Source organism: Rhinoderma darwinii, chromosome 3 (assembly GCF_050947455.1).
Source record: "Rhinoderma darwinii isolate aRhiDar2 chromosome 3, aRhiDar2.hap1, whole genome shotgun sequence".
Lineage (NCBI taxonomy): Eukaryota > Metazoa > Chordata > Amphibia > Anura > Rhinodermatidae > Rhinoderma > Rhinoderma darwinii.
This window is the reverse complement of record NC_134689.1, coordinates 360,987,460-361,011,711: the sequence shown is the minus strand read 5'-3', so window position 1 is coordinate 361,011,711 and position 24,252 is coordinate 360,987,460. Positions and strand designations below refer to the sequence as shown.

The window sequence follows — 24,252 nt, the reverse complement described above, 5'->3', positions numbered from 1 at the left end:
GTATTTAATTTTAGTTCCATTAATTAGATGTTTGTCTGTCGAAGAGAAATAATGTGTTTGTTCTTTTTAGTAAAAAAATCTGTGTGTATAGTTTTGCTACCCTACCTTATCTTTGCCTCTAGTAGTACAATAGAGTAGTTATTAACTCACCCAGCCGTTAATGATAATGAGATGACTCTGCTCATATTGTCCCAATCTTTTCAGCAAAACTGCAAGTAAGCTGCAGAAAACAGGAAGCGTTAACCTAATGTGACTGCACTATGTGTATAGTCACATAGAAAATATTTAAAAAACACAAAAAATGTGTTTATATATAGACAAATTGGAAAACCATAATGAATCATAAAATAAGTGATTTATGTCTTTAGGTCAGATTACTATATTACTAATATGAATGCATTAGCTGCATCTACTGTGAACTGTAAAATGATGATCATTACAACCACAATATCCTAAACAAGCTCCTCCACCAGCAAAAACATCACGGTCGCATCAATTATTTAGTACGCACACTAGAAAAAAAAGTCTCCTATTTTTAAAGGACTGTTCGTGAATTTATGGAATTTTGGCAACCCTGTATATCTAGTGGATATGCCATGAAAGTCCTTCCGCGAAAGTCCCTTTATCAATTAGTATTTACGTTTTTAAGAACCATATTTATAATAATGTTTATCGGTAAAAAATTATGGCCGATAGCAATTGATATGCAAAATACTGATAAATGATCCAGTTATCACCGAAGGTAACAAGTTGGATTTCTAATTATCCTATATCCTTGTTTTGATCCCAGGGTCATCGGCAGCAGAGACCATGTGAGTTTTCATATATCTTGTGTTTTAGGGGATTCTTGATAAAAAGCCAGGCCTTTGCAATCGTCTCTATGGTGGACATAATCCTTGAGGGGAATGAAGTTAAGTTTTGCTGGTTTGGTATAATAATAAACCCCCCATATCAGTGCTAGAAATACATAGATACACAAGAGTATGGTATATTTTGTATAAATGTTGACTTGTTGTGTGGCAGTATATATGGACATTGCTGGCTTGGAGAAATGGTTGGCACTATATTTTTCTCTTATCTTGTAGTACCAAAGCAGACCAGACCAGTGCCACCTACAAAGCGTGGAACCCCCCTCCCTCCTCCTGACCGCAGGTTGTCTCTTCCCTGTACAGCCCTTCGTTCACCGCCACCATGCAACAACTTTCCACGAGGGACGGATGGTGAGAAGAATTTATGCCATAAAATTTAATAATTCCTTTATTTATTTATTTCTATAAAGATCAAATTCCTTTTTGCTGATATAGAGCTCTAAACCTCCCAGAATAAACATAGGTGATAAAATTCTGGATGCCTGCAGCTGCCACTAGAGGGAGCTTATGAGCTTCCGGTATACGGTTTATACATGGAGCTCAAAAGTAACAGGATGCAATAAATCCCTAAGCTTCCCTTCATTTTAGCCAGAATTGTATAATTTATGTCTCTGTAGGGGATTTGGAGCTCAGTATCTGAAAAATGGAGCACCTACCACCACAAAGATATATTGAGAAATGAATAAACACAAAATTATGAACAAAAAAACAACATGATGATAAAGGTAGAGACTGTTATTAAAGAGTATATATATATATATAAAAGACACTGTTTTACTCTCCACTATAAGGCCTTATTCAGACGGACGTATTTTACGACCGTGTGCTGTCTGTTGTTATAACTGACACACGGACCCATGCAAATCAATGGGGCTATTCAGACATGCGTGATTTTTCATGCAACGTGTCTGTTGCGTGAAACTCACTGCATGTCATATTTTAGTCCGTTTTTGTGGACCACGTTGCCCATTGAAGTCTATGGGTGTGTGAAAACACTGAAGTATAGACTTTTTTCCCAAACACTGGTTTCCGCAGCGGAGATTCCGTCCGAACAAATTGGACCACAATTTGGTGTGGTTTTTCGTGCAGAATTTCTACGTGTTCTAGGTTGGATACGCTGCATACTTTAACACAGCGTATCCGACCTGTGGAAACCCAGTAAGTCATCATCTTTTTGTCCCCAGCTTTCCCAGACATCTGAATGTAACATCGCTAGTGCAGTATTACATGCATCGCTAGCTCCCACGTCCTCATGCGTTCTATCATGTGTACGTTTCTACCTCAGTGTTAGTGTCCCTTCTTCTTGAGTACTAATCCAAGTAGGCACATAAGGCATAAGGGTTATAACTATGGGAGTAACATACACAATCTTGGCAGGAATGGAGAGGGGGAAGGGTGATGAGGCAGAAAACACAAGGGAAGAAGTGCATGTATACTTGTATGAGGGGGTGACTTCGTTGGTGACCAGAATACTGTTCCCCAATTACAATAGAGAACACATTGCTGCTCCAACAAGTAAAGTGCTCCACAAACTAAGAGAACAGCAACAATCATCAACACATGAAGAAGAGTGCCTTAAAAGACATGGCTGCTTTCTTCCAAAAACAGTGCCACTGCTGTCCAAAGGTTGTGTGTGGTATTACAGCTCAGCCCCCTTCACTTTAATGAAGCTGAGCTGCAATACCAGACACAACCAATAGACAGGTGTGGCACCCTTTCTGGAAGAAAGCAGTCATGGTTTTCTACTCCTGTATAACCCTGCAAGCTTTATGCACAGAAATAAACTACAATTATGAATATTTATCTTTAGTGCATGTTTTTTTTATTTGACCATGAAATATTGTTGTTTTTTTTGGGGGTGGGGGGTCCTATTTAACAACATTTATACAGTGTATATTTTCAGACTGAGTCTTCAGCATGTATGGAAGGCATTTTTGGGCAACTATATGAGTGGTTAATTGTATATTTTATATTTATTATTCTTGTAGTTGACATTACTGTTATATTCTTTCTTCCAGACCTGTATTTGACGTTATTAGAGACACAGGTATTAAAATTACATTTATATATATATATATATATATATTAGGCTCATAGACAATAAACCTCTATATATGAGACTCTCCACCATAAACCTCCAGCCCTGCACTTGGCTTCATCCATTCTCTTGGCCTCTCAGAGGACAGAACTCCGGAAGATTTGTCCATAACGGTGACAAATCGGTGATCAGAGGGAGACCTCATGCCCAGGGGCAGACACAGACAGCAGAGGGTCCATGTGCAAGAAGATTATATCCGCAAAGATAACATGTACCCTGATGTACCCCACACAGATTACATATGCCCCCACATTATAAGCTGAAACACCAGTAAAACCCCAAACAGAACTACTACCAAGCTACATCTGCGCCCCAAAAGCCAAATGGCGTCCCTCCCTTCTGAGCCCTGCAGCGTGCCTAAACACCAATTTACGTCCACAGATATGGCATCGCCATACCCGGGAGAACCCGGTTAATATTTTATGAGGTATGTGTCTTCAGTGGCACAAACTGGGCATAACATGTAGTGCACTAAAATGGCATATCAGTGGAAAATTGTAATTTTCACTCTGCACCATGCGCTGCGCATTAACCCCTTTGCGCACCATGACATAGCATGTCTTAGTGTGGGGGGTGATGTATGGAGCGTCTCACGTAAAAAATAAAGAATTAAAAATGGCAAAATCGCTGTTTTTTCGGTCACCTTGGCTCTACCTAAAAATGTAATAAAAAGTGCTCAAAAAGTTGTATGTACCAAAAAATGGTACCAATAAAAACGACCGCTCGTCCCTCAATAAATAAGCCCTCATACCGCTCTATTGGCTGAAAAATAAAAAAGTTGTGGCTCTTGGAACGCGGGGAGGAAAAAACTAAAAAGGAAAAGAAAAAAATGGATCAGTCCAGAAAGGGTTAATTACTTTCTAATGAAAAAACATTTATGACTACACGTGGGGTATTGCCGTACTCGGAAGAAATTGCTTTACAAATGTTGGGCAGCTTTTTCCCCCTTTATGCTTTGTAAAATTGAAAAAAATGCAACATTTTAGTGGAAGAAATGTTGATATTCATTTTCACGGCCTAATTCTAATAAATCCTGCAAAAGACTTGTGGGGTCTAAATGCCCACTATACCCCTAGATAGATTCTTTAAGTGGTGTAATTTCCACTTTTGGGGGGTTTCCACTGTTTTCGCCTCTCAGGGGCTTTGCAAATGCGACATGGCACCCAAAAACCATTTCAGCTAAATTTGAGCTCCAAAAGCCAAATAGCGCTCCTTCCCCTCTAAGCCCTGCTGTGGGTCCAAACAGCAGTTTATTACCACATATGGCATATTTCCGTAATCGGCAGAAATTGTTTTACAAATGTTGGGGTGCTTTTTCTCCTTTTTTCCTTGTAAAAATAAAAAATGGCTACCTTTTTTCAGAAAAAAAAGTCAATTTTTAACTTTACAGAATAATTCCAATGAATTCAGCAAAACAACCGTGGGGTCAAAATGCTAACTTGACCCCTAGAAAAATTCCTTGATGAGTGTAGTTTCCAAAATGGGGTCACTTTCCAGGGGTTTCCACTATTTTGGTCCCTCCAGTGCATTTCAAACGCGACACGGCACTGAAAACTATTCCAGCAAAATCAGAATTTCACAATCCAAATGGTGCTCCTTCCCTTCTGAGTCCTGCTGTGTGTCCAAACAGCAGTTTATTACAAGATATGGGGTATTACTATAATCAGGAGAAATTGCTTTACATATGTTGGGGTGTTTTTTCTCTTTTATTCCTTGAAAAAATTAAAAATTTCTAATTTTTTTCAGAAAAAAAGTTGATTTTCATCTTCACAAACTAATTCAAATAAATTTAGCAAAAAAACTGTGGGTTCAAAATGCTAACTATACCCCTAGATAAATTCCCTGAGGGGTGTAGTTTCCAAAATGAGGTCACTTTTGGGGATCTTTATTGCTTTGGCCCCACAAGACCTCTTCAAACCTGACATGGTACCTAAAATATATGCTAAAAAAAAAGGAGGCCCACTAGATGCTCCTTTGCTTCTGATTCCTGTATTTCAGTAAATTAGGACACTAGGGCCACATGTGGGGTATTTCTAAAAACTGCAGAATCTGGGCAATAAATAATAAGTTACATTTCTCTGGTAAAACCTTCTGTGGTACAGAAAATTTTTTATTACAAATGAATTTTGTAAAAAAAAAAATAAATTTGTAACTTTCACCTCTACTTTGCTTTAATTCCTGTGAAACGCCTAAAGGGTTAATACACTTTCTGAATGCTGTTTTGAATACTTTGAGGGGTGCAGTTTTAAAAATGGGGTGATTTATGGGGACTTTCTAATATATAAGGCCCTCAAAGCCGCTTCAGAACTGAACTGGTCCCTGAAAAAATCGCCTTTTGAAATTTTCTTGAAAATATGAGAAATCGCTGCTAAAGTTCTAAGTCTTGTAACGTCCTAGAAAAATAAAAGAATGTTCAAAAAACGATGCCAAACTACAGTAGACATATGGGAAATGTTAACTAGTAACTATTTTGTGTGGTATTACTATTACTATTACATTTAAATTTAGAAAAATGCTAATTTTTGCAAATTTTCTCCAAATCTTGGTGTTTTTTACAAATAAATATTGAATTTATCGACCAAATTTTTTCACTAACATAAAGTACAATATGTCACGAGAAAACAGTCTCAGAATCGCTTGGATAAGTTAAAGCATTCCGGAGTTATTACCACATAAAGTGACACATGTCAGATTTGAAAAATCGGCTTCGTGCTGAAGGGGTTAAAAACACTGTATACTGATAAACAAAACAATGATCCACAATAGGATACACCATTAACCCCTTCCCGACATCCGCCGTATATATACGGCGCTGTCGGGAGGTGCTTCCCTTAAGCGCCGTATATGTACGGCGCAGTGATGGTGCGGGCTCAGAAGCAGAGCCGGCACCATCACCGCGGGGTGACAGCTGTATTATACAGCTGGCACCCACCTGTAACTGCCGGGACCGGAGCTATTCTCCGATCCGGCAGATTAACCCCTCAGATGCTGCGCTCAATAGAGCGCAGCATCTGATAGGTTTTCACCCTTTTGGCAACCCAGTGATGCAATCGCTGGGTTGCTGTGGCAATCGGACGCCAGAAAATGGCGTCCGAGTCTGCCTGCGGCGTGTCCTCATAGGCTTGCTGTCAGTGAATAACTGACAGCGTTAATACACTGCACTACGTATGTAGTGCAGTGTATTAGAGTAGCGATCGGGGCATCAGGCCCTCATGTCCCCTAGTGGGACAAGTAAAAAAAGTAAAAAAAAGTAAATAAAAATGTGGTAAAACAATAAAAACACACACTTTTCAAATAAAAATAAAGCTGAACTGACTTTTTTCCCATAGTAAGTCTTTTATTATGGGAAAACCGTAAAAATCTAAAAAACTATACATAATTGGTATCGCCGCGTCCGTAACGACCCAAACTACAAAACTATTATGTAATTTAAAAAAACATGAAAAACTGCGCCAGAATCTTTGTTTTTCGGCCACATCTCCTTCCAAAAAATGCTATAAACAGTGATCAAAAAGTCACATTTACTCCAAAATAGTACTAATAAAAAACGACAATCCGTCCCGCAAAAAATAATCCCTGACACAGTTTCGTGCACGCAAAAATAAAAAAGTTATGGGTCTTAGAATATGGCGACACAGAAAACAAATGATTTTATAAAAAGTGATTTTATTGTGCAAAAGCCGCAATACATAAAAAAAACTATACATAATTGGTATCGCCGCGTACGTAACGACCCAAACTACAAAACAATTATGTAATTTATCCCGCACGGTGAACGCCGTAAAAAAAAACCATGAAAAACAACGCCAGAATCTTTGTTTTTAGGTCACATCTCCTTCCAAAAAATGCTATAAAAAGTGATCAAAAAGTCACATTTACTCCAAAATAGTACTAATAAAAAACGACAATCCGTGCCGCAAAAAATAATCCCTGACACCGCTTTGTGCACGCAAAAATAATAAAGTTATGGGTCTTAGAATATGGCGACAGAAAACAAATGATTTTATAAAAAAAGTGATTTTATTGTGCAAAAGCTGCAATACATAAAAAAAACTATATAAATTTGGTATCGCCGTAATCGTATCGACCCGCAGAATAAAGCTAACATGTAATTTAGGGCACACTGTGGATGCCGATAAAAAAAACAATAAAAAACTATTCCAGAATTGCTTGTTTTTGGTAATTTCCTTTACCAAAAAATGAAATAAAAAGTGATCAAAAAGTGGTATGTGTTCTAAAATGGTACCAATAAAATCTACAGCCCGTCTCGCAAAAAACAAGCCCGCACACCGCTCAATCAACTGAAAAATAAAAAAGTTACGGCACTAGTAATGCGGTGATGAAAAAACATCTCAATGCGCAGGCCGGAGGGGAACATTTCTTCAGTTTCAGGGCCCTAGTATTGAGGAACTAGGAAAGGGAAGGGACATCGCACATCCGCTGGAAGCGAGGGCGCCCGTATTATACCAGCGCAAAACTTTCCCAGCAATATTTCCCAAACTACGAAGGAGAAAAAGTCCCCAAAAGGTGCAGAGCGTTACAGAAGGGGAGTGAGAAAGAAAACCGTTTATCAGTGTGACACCGGCCTGTGCATAACGGATCGCTTCACAGCGTAACACACATCTATGGATAATTGCATTATTTACCCCATTATTATACCCTCTTATTATGCCCTGATGTACTCCGCACAGATTACATATACCCCTGATATACTCCGCACAGATTACATATGCCACCACATTATAAACGGAAATACCAGCAAAACCCCAAACAGAACTATTACCAAGCAAAATCCATGCTCAAAATGGCGGTCTTTCCCTTCTTAGCCCTACAGTGGGCCCAAACAGCAATTTATGGCCACAAGTAAGGCATTACCATACCCGGGAGAACCCGCTTAACAATTTATGGGGTAACATTCTCCAGGGGCACAACATCTTGTGCGATGAATGGGCAGATCAGTGGAGAAATTGCAATTTTCACTTTGCACAATCCACTGCGTATTCATTTCTGAAAAACACCTGTGGAGTCTAAATTCTCACTACACCCCTTGATAAATGCCTTTAGGGGTATAGTTTATAAAACGGGGTCACTTTTGTTTGGTACATCAGGGGTTTTGCAAATGCAACATGGTGTCCGCAAACCATTCCAGCAAAATCTACGCTCCAAAAGATAAATACCGCTCCTTTTCTTCTGAATGCTCCCATATATGTAAACAGCTGATTATAACCACATATGGGGTGTTACCGTACTCGGGAGAAATTACTTTACAAATGTTGGGGTGCTTTTTCTTCTCTATTCCTTGCAAAAATGAAAAATGTGTATCTAAAACTACATCTTGTTGGAAAAAAAAATTATTTTTCATTTTCATGGCTTAATTCTAATTAATTCAGCAAAAAACCTTTGGGATCAAAATTTTCACTATACCCCTAGATGATTCCTCAAGGGGTGCAGTTTCCCAAATGGAGTCACTTTTGGGGTGTTTCCACTGTACTAGTACTACAGGGGCTCAGCAAATGTGACATGGCGCCCAGAAACTATTCCAAAATCCAAATGTTGCTAGTTCCATTCTGAGCCCTACCGTGTGTCCAAACAGATGTTTGTGACCACATGTCGGGTATTGTTTTACTCGGGAGAAATTGCTTTACAAATGTTGCGGTGCTTTTTCTCCTTCAGTCCTTGTGGAAATGAAAAAAAAATTAGCTAAACCTACATTTTATTTGAAAAAATGTAGATTTTCATTTTCACAGCCTACTTGCAAAAATTTCTGCAAAAAACCTGTGGGGTCAAAATGCTCACTATACCCCTAGATAATTTCCTCAAGGGGTATAGTTTCCAAAATGGGGTCACTTGTTGGGGGTTTCCACTGTTTTGTCACCTCAGGGGCTTTGCAAATGTGACATGGCCTCCGCAAACCATTCCTGCTAAATTTGAGCTCCAAGAGCCAAATGGCGCTCTTTCCCTTCTACCGTTTATTACCACATGTGGGGTATTGTTTTACTCGGGAGAAATTGCTCTACAAATGTTGTGGTGCTTTTTCTACTTTAGTTCTTTTGGAAATGAAAAAAAATTAGCTAAACCTACATTTTATTTGAAAAAATGTAGATTTTCATTTTCATGGCCTAGTTCCAAAAAATTTTGCAAAAAAACTGGCCAGTCAAAATGCTTGCTACACCCCTAGATAAATTCCTCGAGGGGTGTAGTTTCCCAAATGGGGTCACTTTTGGGGGGTTTCCACTGTTTTAGTTCCACTAGACCTGTTCAAACCTGACATGGTGCCTAAATCTATTCTAATAAAAAGGAGGCCCAAAATCCACCAGGTGCTCCTTTGCTTCTGAGGCCGGTGCTTCAGTCCAGTAGCGCACTAGGGCCACATGTGGGATATTTCCTAAAACTGCAGAACCTGGGAAATAAATATGGAGTTGCATTTCTTGGGTAAAACATTCTGTGGTACAAAAAAAATGGATTCAAAATGAATTTCTGGAAAAAAATAATGAACTTTGTAAATTTCACCTCTACTATGCCTTAATTCCTGCGCAATGTCTAAAGGGTTAAGAAACTTTCTAACTGCTGTTTTGAATATTTTGTGGGGTGCAGTTTTCAAAATGGGGTGACTTATTGGGGGTTTCTAATATCTAAGGACCTCAAAGCCATTTCACAACTGAACTGGCCCCTGTAAAAATAGCATTTTGAAATTTTCTTGAAAATGTCAGAAATTGCTGCTAAAGTTCTAAGCCTTGTAACGTCCTAGAAAAATAAAATGATGATCAAAAAACGATGCCAATCTAAAGTAGACATATGGGGGATGTTAGTTAGCAACATTTTTGTGTGGTATAACTGCCTGTCTTACAAGCAGATACATTTAAATTGAGAAAAATGCTAATTTTTGCAATTTTTCGCTAAATTTTGGTTTTTTTCACAATTAAATACTGAATGTATCGGGCAAATTTTGCCAGTAACATAAAGTCCAATGTGTCACGAGAAAACAATCTCAGAATTGCTTGGATAGGTAAAAGCATTCCGGAGTTATTACCACATAAAGTGAAACATGTCAGATTTGAAAAATGAGGCTCTGTCAGGAAGGTCAAAAGCGGCCAAAGAGGGAAGGGGTTAAAGGAAACTGCTTTCTTTCAAAAATAGTGCCAACCTGTCAATGGTCTGTGTCTGATATTGCAGTTCAGCTCTATTGAAGTGAATGGGGCTGAGCTGCAATACAATGCACAACCAGTGGAGAAGTATGGCGCTGTTTCTATAAGAAAGCAACCACGTTTTTCTAATCCTGTACAACCACTTTAAGGTGTGTGTATAAAGCCCCCTAGTATTATATATCCAATAAATAATTTTAGTCAAAGCATAGAAATGGTACGAAGTTAAATATTAAACAATACATGAATATGACATCCAATGAAAACTATCGCATATGTTGCAAAGATACACATGGTATCAAAGTAACACAACTATGCAGCATGAGGGCACTCAAAAATCTTGCCCCACGAATATCGTTGGCAAAAAACATGGCTTCCTCAGGGGTCAACCTGGATCCGGGACGGTGGGAGGCAGGAATTTGCTACCAAGAAAGAGTGTAGATAAATAGGAATTAGCCTGGAACTCATGCGGTTTAGCTCACAGGATTCCCTACATTAGATAAAATTGAAGCAAACTCTCAGGATCAAGTAAGGACTGAATTTCTGCCTCTGGATGTAAACAGGAATGTTCCTATCACAACGCAAATCTTGGAAATGTTGAGGAAGTGGAACACAAGTATATTAGAACGTTTCATAACTTCCTATTACACAAGGATTAAATTGGTTTCCCGGTTATAGGTAAATAAATCTTAATCCCGGTATAAATAAAAGTTCTACAATTTTCCAGTAGACGTGGGGGAATTTATTAAAAGCTTTACATCACAAATTTTAGCACACGCTTTATTGGCACTTAAATATGCAAATTTTTACTCTTAAGCTACTTTTCGAAAAGGAGCGAAGGTAAGCAGGGGCCGAGCATTCCATGGACCGCCAGATTTATCATAAATTATGCCTGAAACTGTTGTAAATTATGGCACAAATCTACACCTGCTGATATTAGATATACAATTCTGTCACATGGACAGCCAAAGATGCACCGACCACAGTTGTAGAATTTTAAATTTATACAGCGATTAAAGGGAATCATCAGAACATCACTCAAATTAAATCAAGTTTTTATAACATCTTTATTTGCACGTTTAGATATATTTTGTATTTTTTATGTGACTATCCACAAAAATTTTTTTACCAATATTCCTGTTTTCACACTGGCCCCTAGAGCAGTCACAATAAGCTGCTATTTCCTGTTTTCTGTAACTCACTGTCAGCTTTGCTGTATAGTCTGGGAGAGGGAGAACAAAGTCATAACACTTTCATTAGAGGGCAGGGGATTTAATGACATCTGTATTGTACTGTATTGTCTCTATACATGGGATGGGATGGAACTGCTGTTTATGACTAAGGCCTTATTTACACGAGCGTATTTAACGTCCGTGATTTTCACGCGTGTCGCACGGACCTATCTTAGTCAATGGGGCCGTTCAGACAGTCCGTGATTTTCACGCAGCCTATGTCCGCTGCGTAAAACTCACGACATGTCCTATACTTGCCCGTTTTTCGAGTATTACGCACCCATTGAAGTCAATGGGTACGTGAAAATCGCGCATGGCACACGGAAGCACTTCCGTGTGTCGCGCGTGATTCGTGCAACAGTAGATAAAGAAATAAAGGAAAAATTAAAAGCACTTCCTTCATTTCTTTTTCTAAACAGCAAAACCGCGTGTCATAAGGATGGCATATGCGTGAAAATCACGCAGCCACGCACCAAACACTTATGACACAAGGAACTACAACGCGTGCAAAACGAAAATACTCAACTTGGTTTAAAGAGATATTACAGTTTCAACAATAAGGGTATGTGCACACACAAACTCAAAAACGTCTGAAAATACTGAACTTTTTCTTAAAGGAAAACAGCTCCTGATTTCAGACGTTTTTTAAGCCACTCGCGTTTTTCACTGTGTTTTTTATGGCCGTTTTTGGAGCTATAGAGTCTATGGAAAACCGGCTCCAAAAATGGCTGAAGAAGTGACCTGCACCATTTTTACCATTGAAATGAATGGTCAGATGTTTGGAGGCGTTCTGCTTCCGATTTTTCAGCCGTTTTTCGGGATGTTTACGGCTGGAAAAACGGCTGAAAATAAGCCGTGTGAACATACCCTAAAAGTGTGCTACGGTATAGATATTAGAGCTGTGTCTTGTAACAAACAAAGCACCTGTGAGCCCATTACATGACCAGGACAGATTTGTATCCACTGGCAGTGAGTTTTACATTTCTTATTGAATGACAGCAAACAGAGATCTTGAAAACAATTAAGAATTGATACAGAAAGTATACTGAAAAATAAGTTTTCATTATACAAAGAATAAGCATTATTTGTTGAAACTGTAATACCCCTTGAAAGAAAATTTCCTCTAGACCAAAAAAAGGTGACAACTAGTACTGTCATCTATGGTAGTTCCCACATGGGGTTGTTACCTAGCTTTCCAAATATCCTGAATGGCATATGAGCTTGTATTGAAGAGTTACATTTCTCCAATTCTGCTACTGCTACGTCTGTGTAAATGTCGTATTACGTAACGCCTCCTTCATTAATGCAGGATCTGGGAGTGATGGGCAGACCTTGGTACGGGGGTGAGATGGAGCGGAGAGAAGCAGAGAGAGCTCTTCGCAGAATTAATAAGGTACAGATTATTAAGGGCTTACATAAAGATTCTTGGAAACACGTCATTTGTATCTCCACCTTTTTCCAATGCATGGCTTACCCATTGCACAACTACCTGGTGCATATATAACATTGTCAAGTTTAGACAATACTAATGTATGTTTGTTATTGCCTCTGCCCATGTTACCTTCACATTATGTACAATGCCCCAAAAGCCAGCCGTAGACATTACAAAGTTGTTATAAGGGCCTACTGCTAACAGTCTATGGGGGGTCTCAGACACTCTTTTTAAGGTGTATTTTTCCAGTCCATATTTATGGCCCCATCCCCCATCAAAGATAAATGGTTGCAGAAGTGTATGGCAGTAATTCTGACTCTTCCATCTTAGTGGAGCTGGCTACACTGCCCCCATAAATGTCAGTTTGAACATTAGTAGATTTGGCTTCCAGTACCATCTCTACGCTGATGACACCCCATTATATGCCTCTTCCTGCGACATTACCACCGCTCTAATACAAAACACCGGTGACTGTCTATCCGCTGTCTCTAACATCATGTCCTCTCTCTATCTGAAACTGAATCTTTCTCAAACGGAGCTCCTTGTTTTCCCACCATCTACTAACCTCCGTAAACCTGATGTCTCCATCTCCGTGTGTGGCACTATCATAACTCCTAAGCAGCACGCCCGCTGTCTCAGGGTTATTTTCGACTCAGATATTTCCTTTACTCCTCACATTCAATCACTTTCACGTTCCTGTCACTTTCACCTCAAAAACGTCTCCAGAATCCCCCCTTTTCTTACAAAGGAAACAGCCAAAACTCTCATTGTCGCTCTGATTCACTCTCGTCTTGACTACTGTAACTCATTACTAATCAATCTTCCCCTCAATAAACTCTCCCCTCTCCAATCTATCCTGAATGCAGCAGCCAGGCTCATCTTTCTGACCAACCGCTACACCAATGCCTTTGCCCTGTCCCAGTCACTGCCCTGGGTGCCCATTCCCTTTAGAATAAATTGTAAACTTATTACTGTCTCCCACAAAGCTCTCCACAGTGCTGCACCTCCTCACATCTCCTCCCTCACTTCTGTCTACCACCCTACCCATGCTCTATGTTCTGCCAGCGATCTAAGATTGATATCCACCATAATCCGAACCTCCCACTCCTGTCTCCGAAGCATTTATTGTGCTCCCCATAAATGCTATCCACAGTGCCTTCATAAGAGCCAGCCAGATAACTTACCTATTCTCTGCACCCAAAATCATTCGATGGAAAAGAGCCCAAAGCTCCCCAGGCTACGGAAACTCATCTGTGCCAATGCCTGAAGCTCATAGAACATCTGGTGCTCAGGCAGTTCTTCATGTAAGCCAATCATAGCGAAGAAATTGATACAAGTTTCTGGGTACATACCAAACATAAATGAGTACTTTGCCTACCAAATAGTTACAGATAAACACCAGGACCTAGATATAACCCACAGAGACCTCCTGCAAGCATATAAATAAAGAGCTTACTGCTGTAGTCTCATCTCCCGAGATCAGTTCGTAGGGACAAGATTTTACCATGGCGTTTATTAGCAAGTGTATGGTTTCATATAAATAGGGCGCCAATAACAAAGCATTTGTTGTACCCACATTTGCTAATACAGTATATACTGCTAACCCGGTGGAGATTGCTTATTTCCATGCTACTTTTTCCATATACTTTGACCTGTGCACAGGATTTATCTATGTAGGTCTCCACGGACACATCACATATATGGATGAGCAGCAAGTCACTAAACAATCCTCTTCTGCACCTGTGGACTCAATGTTAATGCCGAATATATTAGTTGTGTAAGGTGAAGATCGCTTTACAAAATACATTTATCAATAGCACGTTACAGACTTCTGTGGCTGTATCTTATATTATCCATGGAAACCACTTATATCGATAACCTGCATACAAAACAATCAGAAGGAGCCAAAGTTCCCAAAACCAAATCTCAGAGACTAGAATTTAAAGTCGGCCAGCAATCTCATGTCTCTGGTGCCTGTCCGATGGTCCCCCAACATCTGCCCTCCCCGGAAAGCACGGTGTGGACAGGTTCTAAGCTAGCCTAGTTTTCGAGATGTCTGGCAGACACTTATTCCCTGTCCCTATGGAAATATACATGCATGCTTGGCTTATCCGAACATGCATGTTTATGGTTGAATCGTGCACGTTATCTTATAACACAGTATAAACAGTAATACTGGGTGCATGGTGGTTTCATATAAAAATGACTCACTTTTGCTAGTATATAAATCTGTTCATGGTTTTATATATGGGATGTATCTAAAGGTGTCTATAGACCAAGAGTGAACAACGAATCACAGAAAATACAGAGCTCTGCCAAAGAAACTACGCCATTATTAAAGTTAATCTCCATTATTCTATTTTTAGGTCCTAAATTCCGCACAGATTAATTTTATAATATATCGATAAAAGGCAGCTCTGATTTTTGAAATTGATAAATTATATTATTCTGGCTGCAAGTTGCCACCACTAGGGGGAGCTCAGTGCATTTAGATTTATGCAGCTGATATTGAGTTGAATGGAAGCTGTGTAACTAAATACAGTGAGGTCCCCGGTATGATAGTGTCCCAGTAAGCAGGTGAAACAGTTCTGTGAAGGTCCCTCCTCCAGGGGCCCTATAGGAATTGCATGCCCTACTTGTATGGCAGATACAGAACTGCTATAGACTTATCCTACATGAGTTGTCCATAGGACCTCCTATATGTGCATGAGACCTGTAAATACATAGTCACCCCACTGCAGGTGCAATTTCTATTTTTATGAAACCCTAAAACCCATTAAATGTATCCATATTAATATTATTATTTTGTATTTCCTGACAAGTAACCAGAGGATGTAATTATTGCTATTTCCAAATCCTTTTATAAACCCATTCTTCAATATTCTTTATAATGTATTCAAGAACTCTGCATAACCTGCCCTGTAACATACACCATTTCTGTACGTCGCCTACATGTCTAGCATCAGGTCGTGTTTCCATTGATACTTGGGGGCTTCTATGACACCCTGTATTCTGTATATCACACAGGATGGCTGTTTCTTGGTCCGGCTGAGCTCTTCACAAAATCAGACGCAGCCATATACCCTGGCAGTTCTCTACCACGACCACATTTACAATATTCCTATAAGAGCTGTGGGCAACTGTGGGTTCTCATTGGGGAAGGAGGGCAAGCGGCATGAGGAGGTAAGTAGCTTATCAATAGAGGAATAAAGTGTACTTTTAAAGGGCAAAGAAACCTAAAGTCCACTTATTATAGAAAAAGCTGCTAAAATAAGTCACACATATGACTAAAAATATTTCTGGCGATTCTTCAGGATTTTACAGATTTAAGTAACCAATGTCCCACTCCTGAGACTGTTCTCTTAGGGTATGTGCACACACACTAATTACGTCCGTAATTGACGGACGTATTTCGGCCGCAAGTAGTGGACCGAACACAGTGCAGGGAGCCGGGCTCCTAGCATCATACTTATGTACGATGCTAGGAGTCCCTGCCTCTCCGTGGAACTGCTGTCCCGTACTGAAAACATGATTACAGTACGGGACAGTTGTCCTGCAGCGAGGCAGGGACTCCTAGCATCGTACATAAGTATGATGCTAGGAGCCCGGCTCCCTGCACTGTGTTCGGTCCGGGACTTGCGGCCGAAATACGTCCGTCAATTACGGACGTAATTAGTGTGTGTGCACATACCCTTAAAACCGCTGAGCTGTAGTACCAGACACAGCCACACGTGAATTGATGTCACTGTGTCATGTACCACAATGGACACCACTGCCCCTTCGTTCTGCTTAATAGTGGGGGTTCTGGGTGTGGGACCCCATCAATCATACATTGATGGCCTATCCCAAGGATAATGCTAGGTTTACATGTATCCATAGGGCTCCATTAGCCCAACATAGGCCAAAAAAGTGCCCTTTTGACCTTTGCCGTGCTGGTATACATTGGTAGAGCAAAAAAAAAAGTATGGAATAGCGTATGGAGCCCATAAAAAAAAGTATGTAGCGCAGCCTGTGATTTTTTTTAATCATAGGAGACCACGGGTGACATATGCCACTATATGGCATATGCCAGGGGAATTTGCTTAAGGTTTACGTCATGAGCTTTTTATGACGTCCCATTAAAGGGAAGCCATAATAGTCTATGGGTGATGATTGACACTGTTAAGGTATCTGTCACATCCTCCGTTTAACGTATACATCGGGAGCTTTTCCCAGCGTATAGGCTAAACGTAGGGAAAAACGTGATGTAAACTGGGCCTAAGATATGACTGTGTAATTTAGGTCAGTATGTTTATTATTGCTGTGTGGTGAGTATACAGGGTGAAAGCTAATGTGACAGTACAATGCTAAGTGATGCCACATTGTGCCGTCAGCTTCACCATAGAAAACAACCTGAGCCGGCATTTTGGTGTTTTTTTCTTGTAACAGAATTTTGCTCTTCCACTCCTTCACATTACTCAACATGCGAATACACTGGCCTGAAGGCTTTTATCAGCCATACGGAGCTATCTGTAGACATTTACTAGTACCTGCATGTGTGTGCGGGTTATATAACTTCTTATATCACAAGACGTTGTGTAACTGATGCATAACCAAGTACATTGTTTCTCAGGAGACAGACACGTCTTTGTGTTTGCAACTATCAAGTATTGGATCCGTAATCCAAAAAGTTACAAATACTATAAAGACAAAATCATAAATATATATTTCTTCCCTACCATTAGTTAGTTCATCATGACAGAATATAATCTCCTATGGTCATTTTGAGGAGCGGTGATCAGGAGTTGAAAGGGCACCCCCCCCCCCCCCATGTAAGACCTCGATGTGTCATCTTTCTTAGTTGTCTTGGTCTGCTACATTGCTAAAGACTTTTTTAGATGTTATGTAAAAGCAAATTTAAATTATACAGCTTTGCGTTTCAATTCTTCACTCATTTCAAGAATTACGCTTGCTGCCAGTGAATGGATTTTTTTTTTTGTTTACATTCAAAGGATGAAAATCTATACAGACCTGGTCCTGCTCACACAATTGCGGGATTTATCACAATATATCAGAGTTCTACTGTAATGAGCTCTGTCGACTGGACATCACCAGGCCAGGTTTTCAGTAACGCTGACCATTCTAGCCACATTCTGAAACAGTGACCACTCTGAGCACATTTTCTAGTCAGGGCACAAGTCCCTACATCCCTAGAAAATGTGCTCAGAGTGGTCTTGCTGTTAGTCCGGGTCAATAGATCTGGCCGGTATTTGCAGCCATAATACTGGGCACAAAAATGTGCCCATATCACACTCGTGTGAAGCCTGTATATACCACTTATATGTCAGTCCATTGCTATGACTTCATAATATGTCTTCTGTCTTCTTCTCTTCTCAGGTATTCCCTACCGTTGTTCACTTGATTGAACATTACCAGCATGAATCACTGAACCTGGTGAATCGCCAGACATCAGAGAGAGAGTGCACTGCCCTCTTATACCCTGCCATCTTATGAGACACCTGTGTTAACCCTTTAAACCGTCTCTTCTCTATGTCCAATATCCTAGATGGACAATGAATCATTTATCTTCTACTTTATGTTATACTATGACATTTCCATTTTTATTGAGTTGGTCACTGATACAGCAGGAGTGCCAAGTTGTCACCCATACACAGCTATAAATATAGAAGTGACAAGTGCATTGTGGGAAATAAAAATGCACAGGATGGGGGGCTTCATATATAGAGGACTTCTACTTTCCCTTTTCCTCCTTTTTAGTATGTTCTCATATAGTATTTAAGTTTCAATGTTAAACAAATGTGGCTACCTATAGAAGGGCTTATTCAGACAAACGTTGGGAAAATTGTACGTAAAAAACGGCAGTGGTCACAATCTACAATAAATACGCGATGTGTGAATCCAGTCTAACACTCCTGTGTATATCACTAATGACAAGCGGTTATTCATCTTAGGCCTTATTCAGACAAACTTAGAATACGCCCATGTGACGGCCGTTAAAACAACGGCCGTCACACGGACTAATGTATTTCAATGAGGCCGTTCACACTGCCGTTGTTTCAACGGAGCGTGTGGAGGGTCCGTTGAAAAATAGTCCCTTTATGTTTTTTCCTTGTGTTTCTAGATTGTAAAACAACAGGATCAGTTTCTAAAGACTTATTCAATAGAAACATTAACCATAACAACCAGTGTTCCGCTTTCCAATCAGCCCTAAAATAAATTCTAGAGCTGCAGTCTGATTGGTTGCCATAGGGAATGTCACTACTTTTACTTATTTACTTTACTTATTAATAATAATAATAATAATAATAATAATAATAATAATAATAATAATAATAATAATCATTATACACTTTTATTTTACAATTGATATACAGGCTGCAGTTCCACTTTTGGCCACAGTGTGGCATGAACCGTACATTTCTATGTAGCTTGCTAGTCAGGTCTCTACTAATATTCACCAAAAAATATTTATTTCATTTATTTCCTGTTGCTTATAGAGTGCCAACATATTCCATAGCGCTGTAAAGAGATTGTTTCACATCATTTGTAACTGATACAGAAAATGATATACATTTCAATAAATAATGCAGACAAGTTTCCCTACAGACTAGGACAGTGAATAAATCATTAGGCCTCGTAAATGTCAAATTGACTGTAAATAAGAATATCCTGCAAATCCACAATCCAGCAATGGGTCGAGACCACCATCGACAAGGGTCAACAAGACGAATTGAATCAGGGGCAGATCTTCCCATCTACGGCCAACTTTGCTTGCACTTTCGCTAACCACTAATTCACTGTGAACGTAAATTTGCTTTTATTTTAATGACTACGCAAAAAAAAACAGCAAATAAAATGCATTCCTATTTTTGCAATGTGTTACTTGCCTGTGGAGAATAAGACCGTGTTTATGAAAGGGTTAAAATATCTTGGAAGAGGCTCTACGCTGAATAATGTAGGAGTCCGTATCATTTGCATATTGCTTCTCGTATAGTAAATGCATGACGTTTCTTAAGCGCCAATTGTAAAGCAAGATGTTGAGAAACATGACATTTATAGAAATACTAGTGACATATATATGGCTCTCATATACCCCCATCATTCTGATATTAACCTATATGCCATATGCCTCCCCTCTATACTGGGAAAATCACAATCGATATGTGCCCCACAGCACTCTATGTCAAGATATTCATATGCCACAACGTGCCCACATAGATCCGCTGCCACTTACAGATTTCCCATAGATGCCAGCCACAGAAGCTCCCATAGAAAACCCAGCCACACACTTACCTCCTGCTGTAACTTGCACAGGATGTCTGAGGACACGTTGCCAGGTGGCACTATGAAAAAAAAATCCCCCCTAAATAAAAAAAAATCATCCGAAAGTAATAAATCCTTTAGTTGTCCTGCTCTGTCACGTTAGCAATAATTCTTTTCAGCAGCAGTTTCTTCATTTTGTCTGTTCTTGGAAAGACGAGTGACAACCAATATGGTTATACCCGCAGAGCTGGTCTCCCAGCTTTTCCAGAATTATGAATGATAAATCCGCCAGCTTTACGGTGGATTTGTTATTGTTTGTTTTTTTTGGGCATCTGTGCTGATTTATTTCTTAATATATGCCAGAGCTCAGTGTTTCTGATACAGAGCTAAATGGAGTTAAATGATACAATTCTGACTGCCTGCAGCCGCCACTAGAGGGAGCTTAGTAACTTACAGCAACTCTTAAGCTCCCTCTAGTGGTGGATGCAGACAGCTTAAAGTTTATCATTTAACCATGTTTTTATGCAGGGGATTTGTCACTCTGTATCAGAATAAAATGTTCTGACTGCTATTAAGATATATTAGGATAATAATCAGCGCAGAATTTTGAACCTTACTGGATTAAATAACAAAGTATTTGTGTGTGGTTTTTGCAGAAATAATCAGTTATTTAAAGAAATGTTGCAAAAACTGTTTCCATATTTGTATTGCTGCGTAAAGTCTATGGCCTCATTCACACGGCAGGGTTTCCCGGCCGGGTGCCGGCCGTTCATAAATCGGCCGGCACCCGGCTGCATTAGGAATAATAGACCCCTAATGGGGCTATTCACACGACCGATTTTTTGACGGCCGGGAAAACCGCCCGTCAAAAAATAGGACATGCTCTATTTTCGCCCGGGTACCCGGCCGCCCGGCTCCCATAGAAGTCTATGGGGCCGGGTAATACCCGGCCATCACCGGGATGTGTCCCGAGTGACGGCCGGGTTTTCCGGCTCTTGCGCTCTATCTCCTCCTCCTCACAGCGCAGAGTGCATGTGAGGAGGAGAAGTTGATGCCATTCTGACGAATGGCATCGCTGTACACGGTGTGGCAGGGCCGGGGTGTACAGCAGGTGGAGGGAGCGCTGCGCTGGCTCCCTTTCCCTGCTTGTTAAAATCACCCTGGCCCGGCGACACCTTAGATGGCGCTGCTAGCAGCTGCAGCTGCTGCTGCTGCGGCTGCTACTACTGTAGCGACCCCACTATAGCAGAGCAGGGAGGTATCTCCCCGCTCTGCTATGTGCTAGCCGCACTTTAGCTCCTTGAAGGAGCGGAATCCCCGTGTGTTCGGGGATTCCGCTCCTGGACAGAGCGCTTGATGTCTCTGTCCATATCTGGGCAGTGACATCAGGGGAAACTCCTGAAGCGGAATCCCCGAACACATGGGGATTCCCCTTCAGGAGTTGCCGCTGATGTCACTGTCCGGATCTGCCCGGCCCGGCACGGATGCATAACTTTATGCAAACCGGCCGGGCAGAATGGCCGATTTTACCGGCCGGCACTCGGGCTCGGACGCGACCCGGTCGTGTGAATCCCGCCTATGGGAAAAATGGTACAAATAATGACGGGGATAGGGCGTAGTTTGATTTTTGCAAAACACGGACACATCAGAATTATTCCACATAGGAGCCTTGGGTGATAGTGGCATAATAGGCCACCATTACTATAAGTGAAGTTGTGACTGGGAAATTGCTGGATATTAGCAGGTGCCACATCACTCTAATCGTTTCCCCCTGCAGATACTTATAATTTATTTGATATTGTCAGGGATCATTACCATGTATATTTTTGCAAAAATATTATCCTTACATATATATGTATGTATGTATATATCAGTATATTACACAAAGAACTGGAATGTAACAAAATGGACCATGTCTCAGGAACACGCCTATGGAAGACACCGCCCCTGGAATGCAAGAGGAGTGTACAGAAGAACTTACAGCAGAGGAGCCAATGGGGCTTAAGCACGTCCCACATCTCTAGGGAGGAAACTTGTGATTCTTTCTTTGTTCAATAAAAAAGTTCAGTACTGATTTCCTACTTAACTGAGGGAGGATGTCTACCAACATTTGTCTGTCTGGTGTACTTTTTCCCCGCATGCTCTCAGTTTTCAATTTACAGAGGTGGCTATTCGGTGTGAAATAACAGGGAAAAGGAAGTTTAACCCTGACAATATTATCTACCTTTATCCCTCTCCTGGTGACAAAATCCTCTCTGTATACTGAGTCCTGACCTTCAGTAACTGCCTGTATTTACCTCCATTTCTGCTCCTCCACTTCATCTGGGCAAATTAGTCTTTTTAGAATCTATTAATCTGAGACAAAAATCCTAATATAGAGCATTGTCCTAGATCCATAAGTGTAAACTTCTATAGGTGACCCGTATAACACATAGGTTATAGGGAGATCTTGGCTATTGTTTAACTGAAAGGACCCACATACAGTATGAGTGGGATCAGGGGGGAATTCTAGTTACGGAACTGGGCCTGCCTGCGGCTACCCGCCGACAACACAGGCCACAGAGTAAGTGTGGGGCAGGGATCTGACAGCTTCTGGCTCCACCATAGTATTCAACTGTATCTACATCATTAGGATGAAGATTTAGAAAAAAATGGGGACTCTTGGAGAGAGGGGGTCCAGCCTTATTGCTCCCGTCTCCTTTGCTATTGGGTAGTGAGAACAGATAGTTCCCCAGATAATAATAATAGTGCTCCAGAGGCAGCATTCAATCTTCAGTTTGAGAGATATGTTATTATTATTTATCAGGAACAGGGGGAAGATGCTAAACATTTCCAATTTTTATCTATCTATCTATCTATCTATCTATCTATCTATCTATCTATCTATCTATCTATCTATCTATCTATCTATCTATCTATCTATCTATCTATCTATCTATCTATCTATCTCATATCTATCTATCTGTCTGTCTATCTATCTATCTATCTGTCTGTCTGTCTGTCTGTCTATCTATCTATCTATCTATCTATCTATCTATCTATCTATCTATCTATCTATCTATCTATCTATCTATCTATCTATCTATCTATCTATCTATCGATCTATCTATCTATCTATCTATTTATATCTATCTATCTCATATCTATCTATCTATCTATCTATCTATCTATCTATCTATCTATCTATCTATCTATCTATCTATCTATCTATCTATCTATCTATCTATCTATCTATCTATCTATCTATCTCATATCTATCTATCTGTCTATCTATCTATCTGTCTGTCTGTCTGTCTATCTATCTATCTATCTATCTATTTATCTATCTATCTATCTATCTATCTATCTATCTATCTATCTATCTATCTATCTATCTATCTATCGATCTATCTATCTATCTATCTATCTATCTATCTATCTATCTATCTATCTATCTATCTATCTATCTATCTATCTATCTATCTATCTATCTATCTATCTCATATCTATCTATCTATCTATCTATCTATCTATCTATCTATCTATCTATCTATCTATCTCATATCTATCTATCTATCTATCTATCTATCTCATATCTATCTATCTGTCTATCTATCTATCTGTCTGTCTGTCTGTCTATCTATCTATCTATCTATTTATCTATCTATCTATCTATCTATCTATCTATCTATCTATCTATCTATCTATCTATCTATCTATCTATCTATCTATCTATCGATCTATCTATCTATCTATCTATCTATCTATCTATCTATCTCATATCTATCTATCTATCTATCTATCTATCTATCTATCTATCTATCTATCTATCTATCTCATATCTATCTATCTATCTATCTATCTATCTATCTATCTATCTATCTATCTATCTATCTATCTATCTATCTATCTATCTATCTATCTATCTATCTATTTATATCTATCTATCTCATATCTATCTATCTATCTATCTATCTATCTATCTATCTATCTATCTATCTATCTATCTATCTATCTATCTATCTATCTATCTATCTATCTATCTATCTCATATCTATCTATCTATCTCATATCTATCTATCTATCTATCTATCTATCTATCTATCTATCTATCTATCTATCTATCTATCTATCTATCTATCTATCTATCTATCTATCTATCTATCTATCTATCTATCTATCTCATATCTATCTATCTATCTATCTATCTATCTATCTATCTATCTATCTATCTATC

General features: G+C 39.6%; 1 protein-coding gene across 1 annotated transcript in view; it reads left to right on the top strand.

Moving 5' to 3' along the window:
* The window catches only part of SH2D6 (SH2 domain containing 6), a 42,391-nt gene extending 22,721 nt beyond the window's left edge, over positions 1 to 19,670 (top strand). Inside the window, exons 7-12 of the mRNA XM_075858576.1 lie at positions 791 to 812; positions 1,086 to 1,220; positions 2,888 to 2,916; positions 12,651 to 12,734; positions 15,801 to 15,956; positions 18,150 to 19,670. Of these exons, the coding sequence (XP_075714691.1) occupies positions 791 to 812; positions 1,086 to 1,220; positions 2,888 to 2,916; positions 12,651 to 12,734; positions 15,801 to 15,956; positions 18,150 to 18,266 (543 nt within the window). The 3' untranslated portion in view covers positions 18,267 to 19,670. The remainder of the gene's footprint in view (positions 1 to 790; positions 813 to 1,085; positions 1,221 to 2,887; positions 2,917 to 12,650; positions 12,735 to 15,800; positions 15,957 to 18,149) is intronic.
* The last annotated feature ends 4,582 nt before the right edge of the window (positions 19,671 to 24,252 follow it).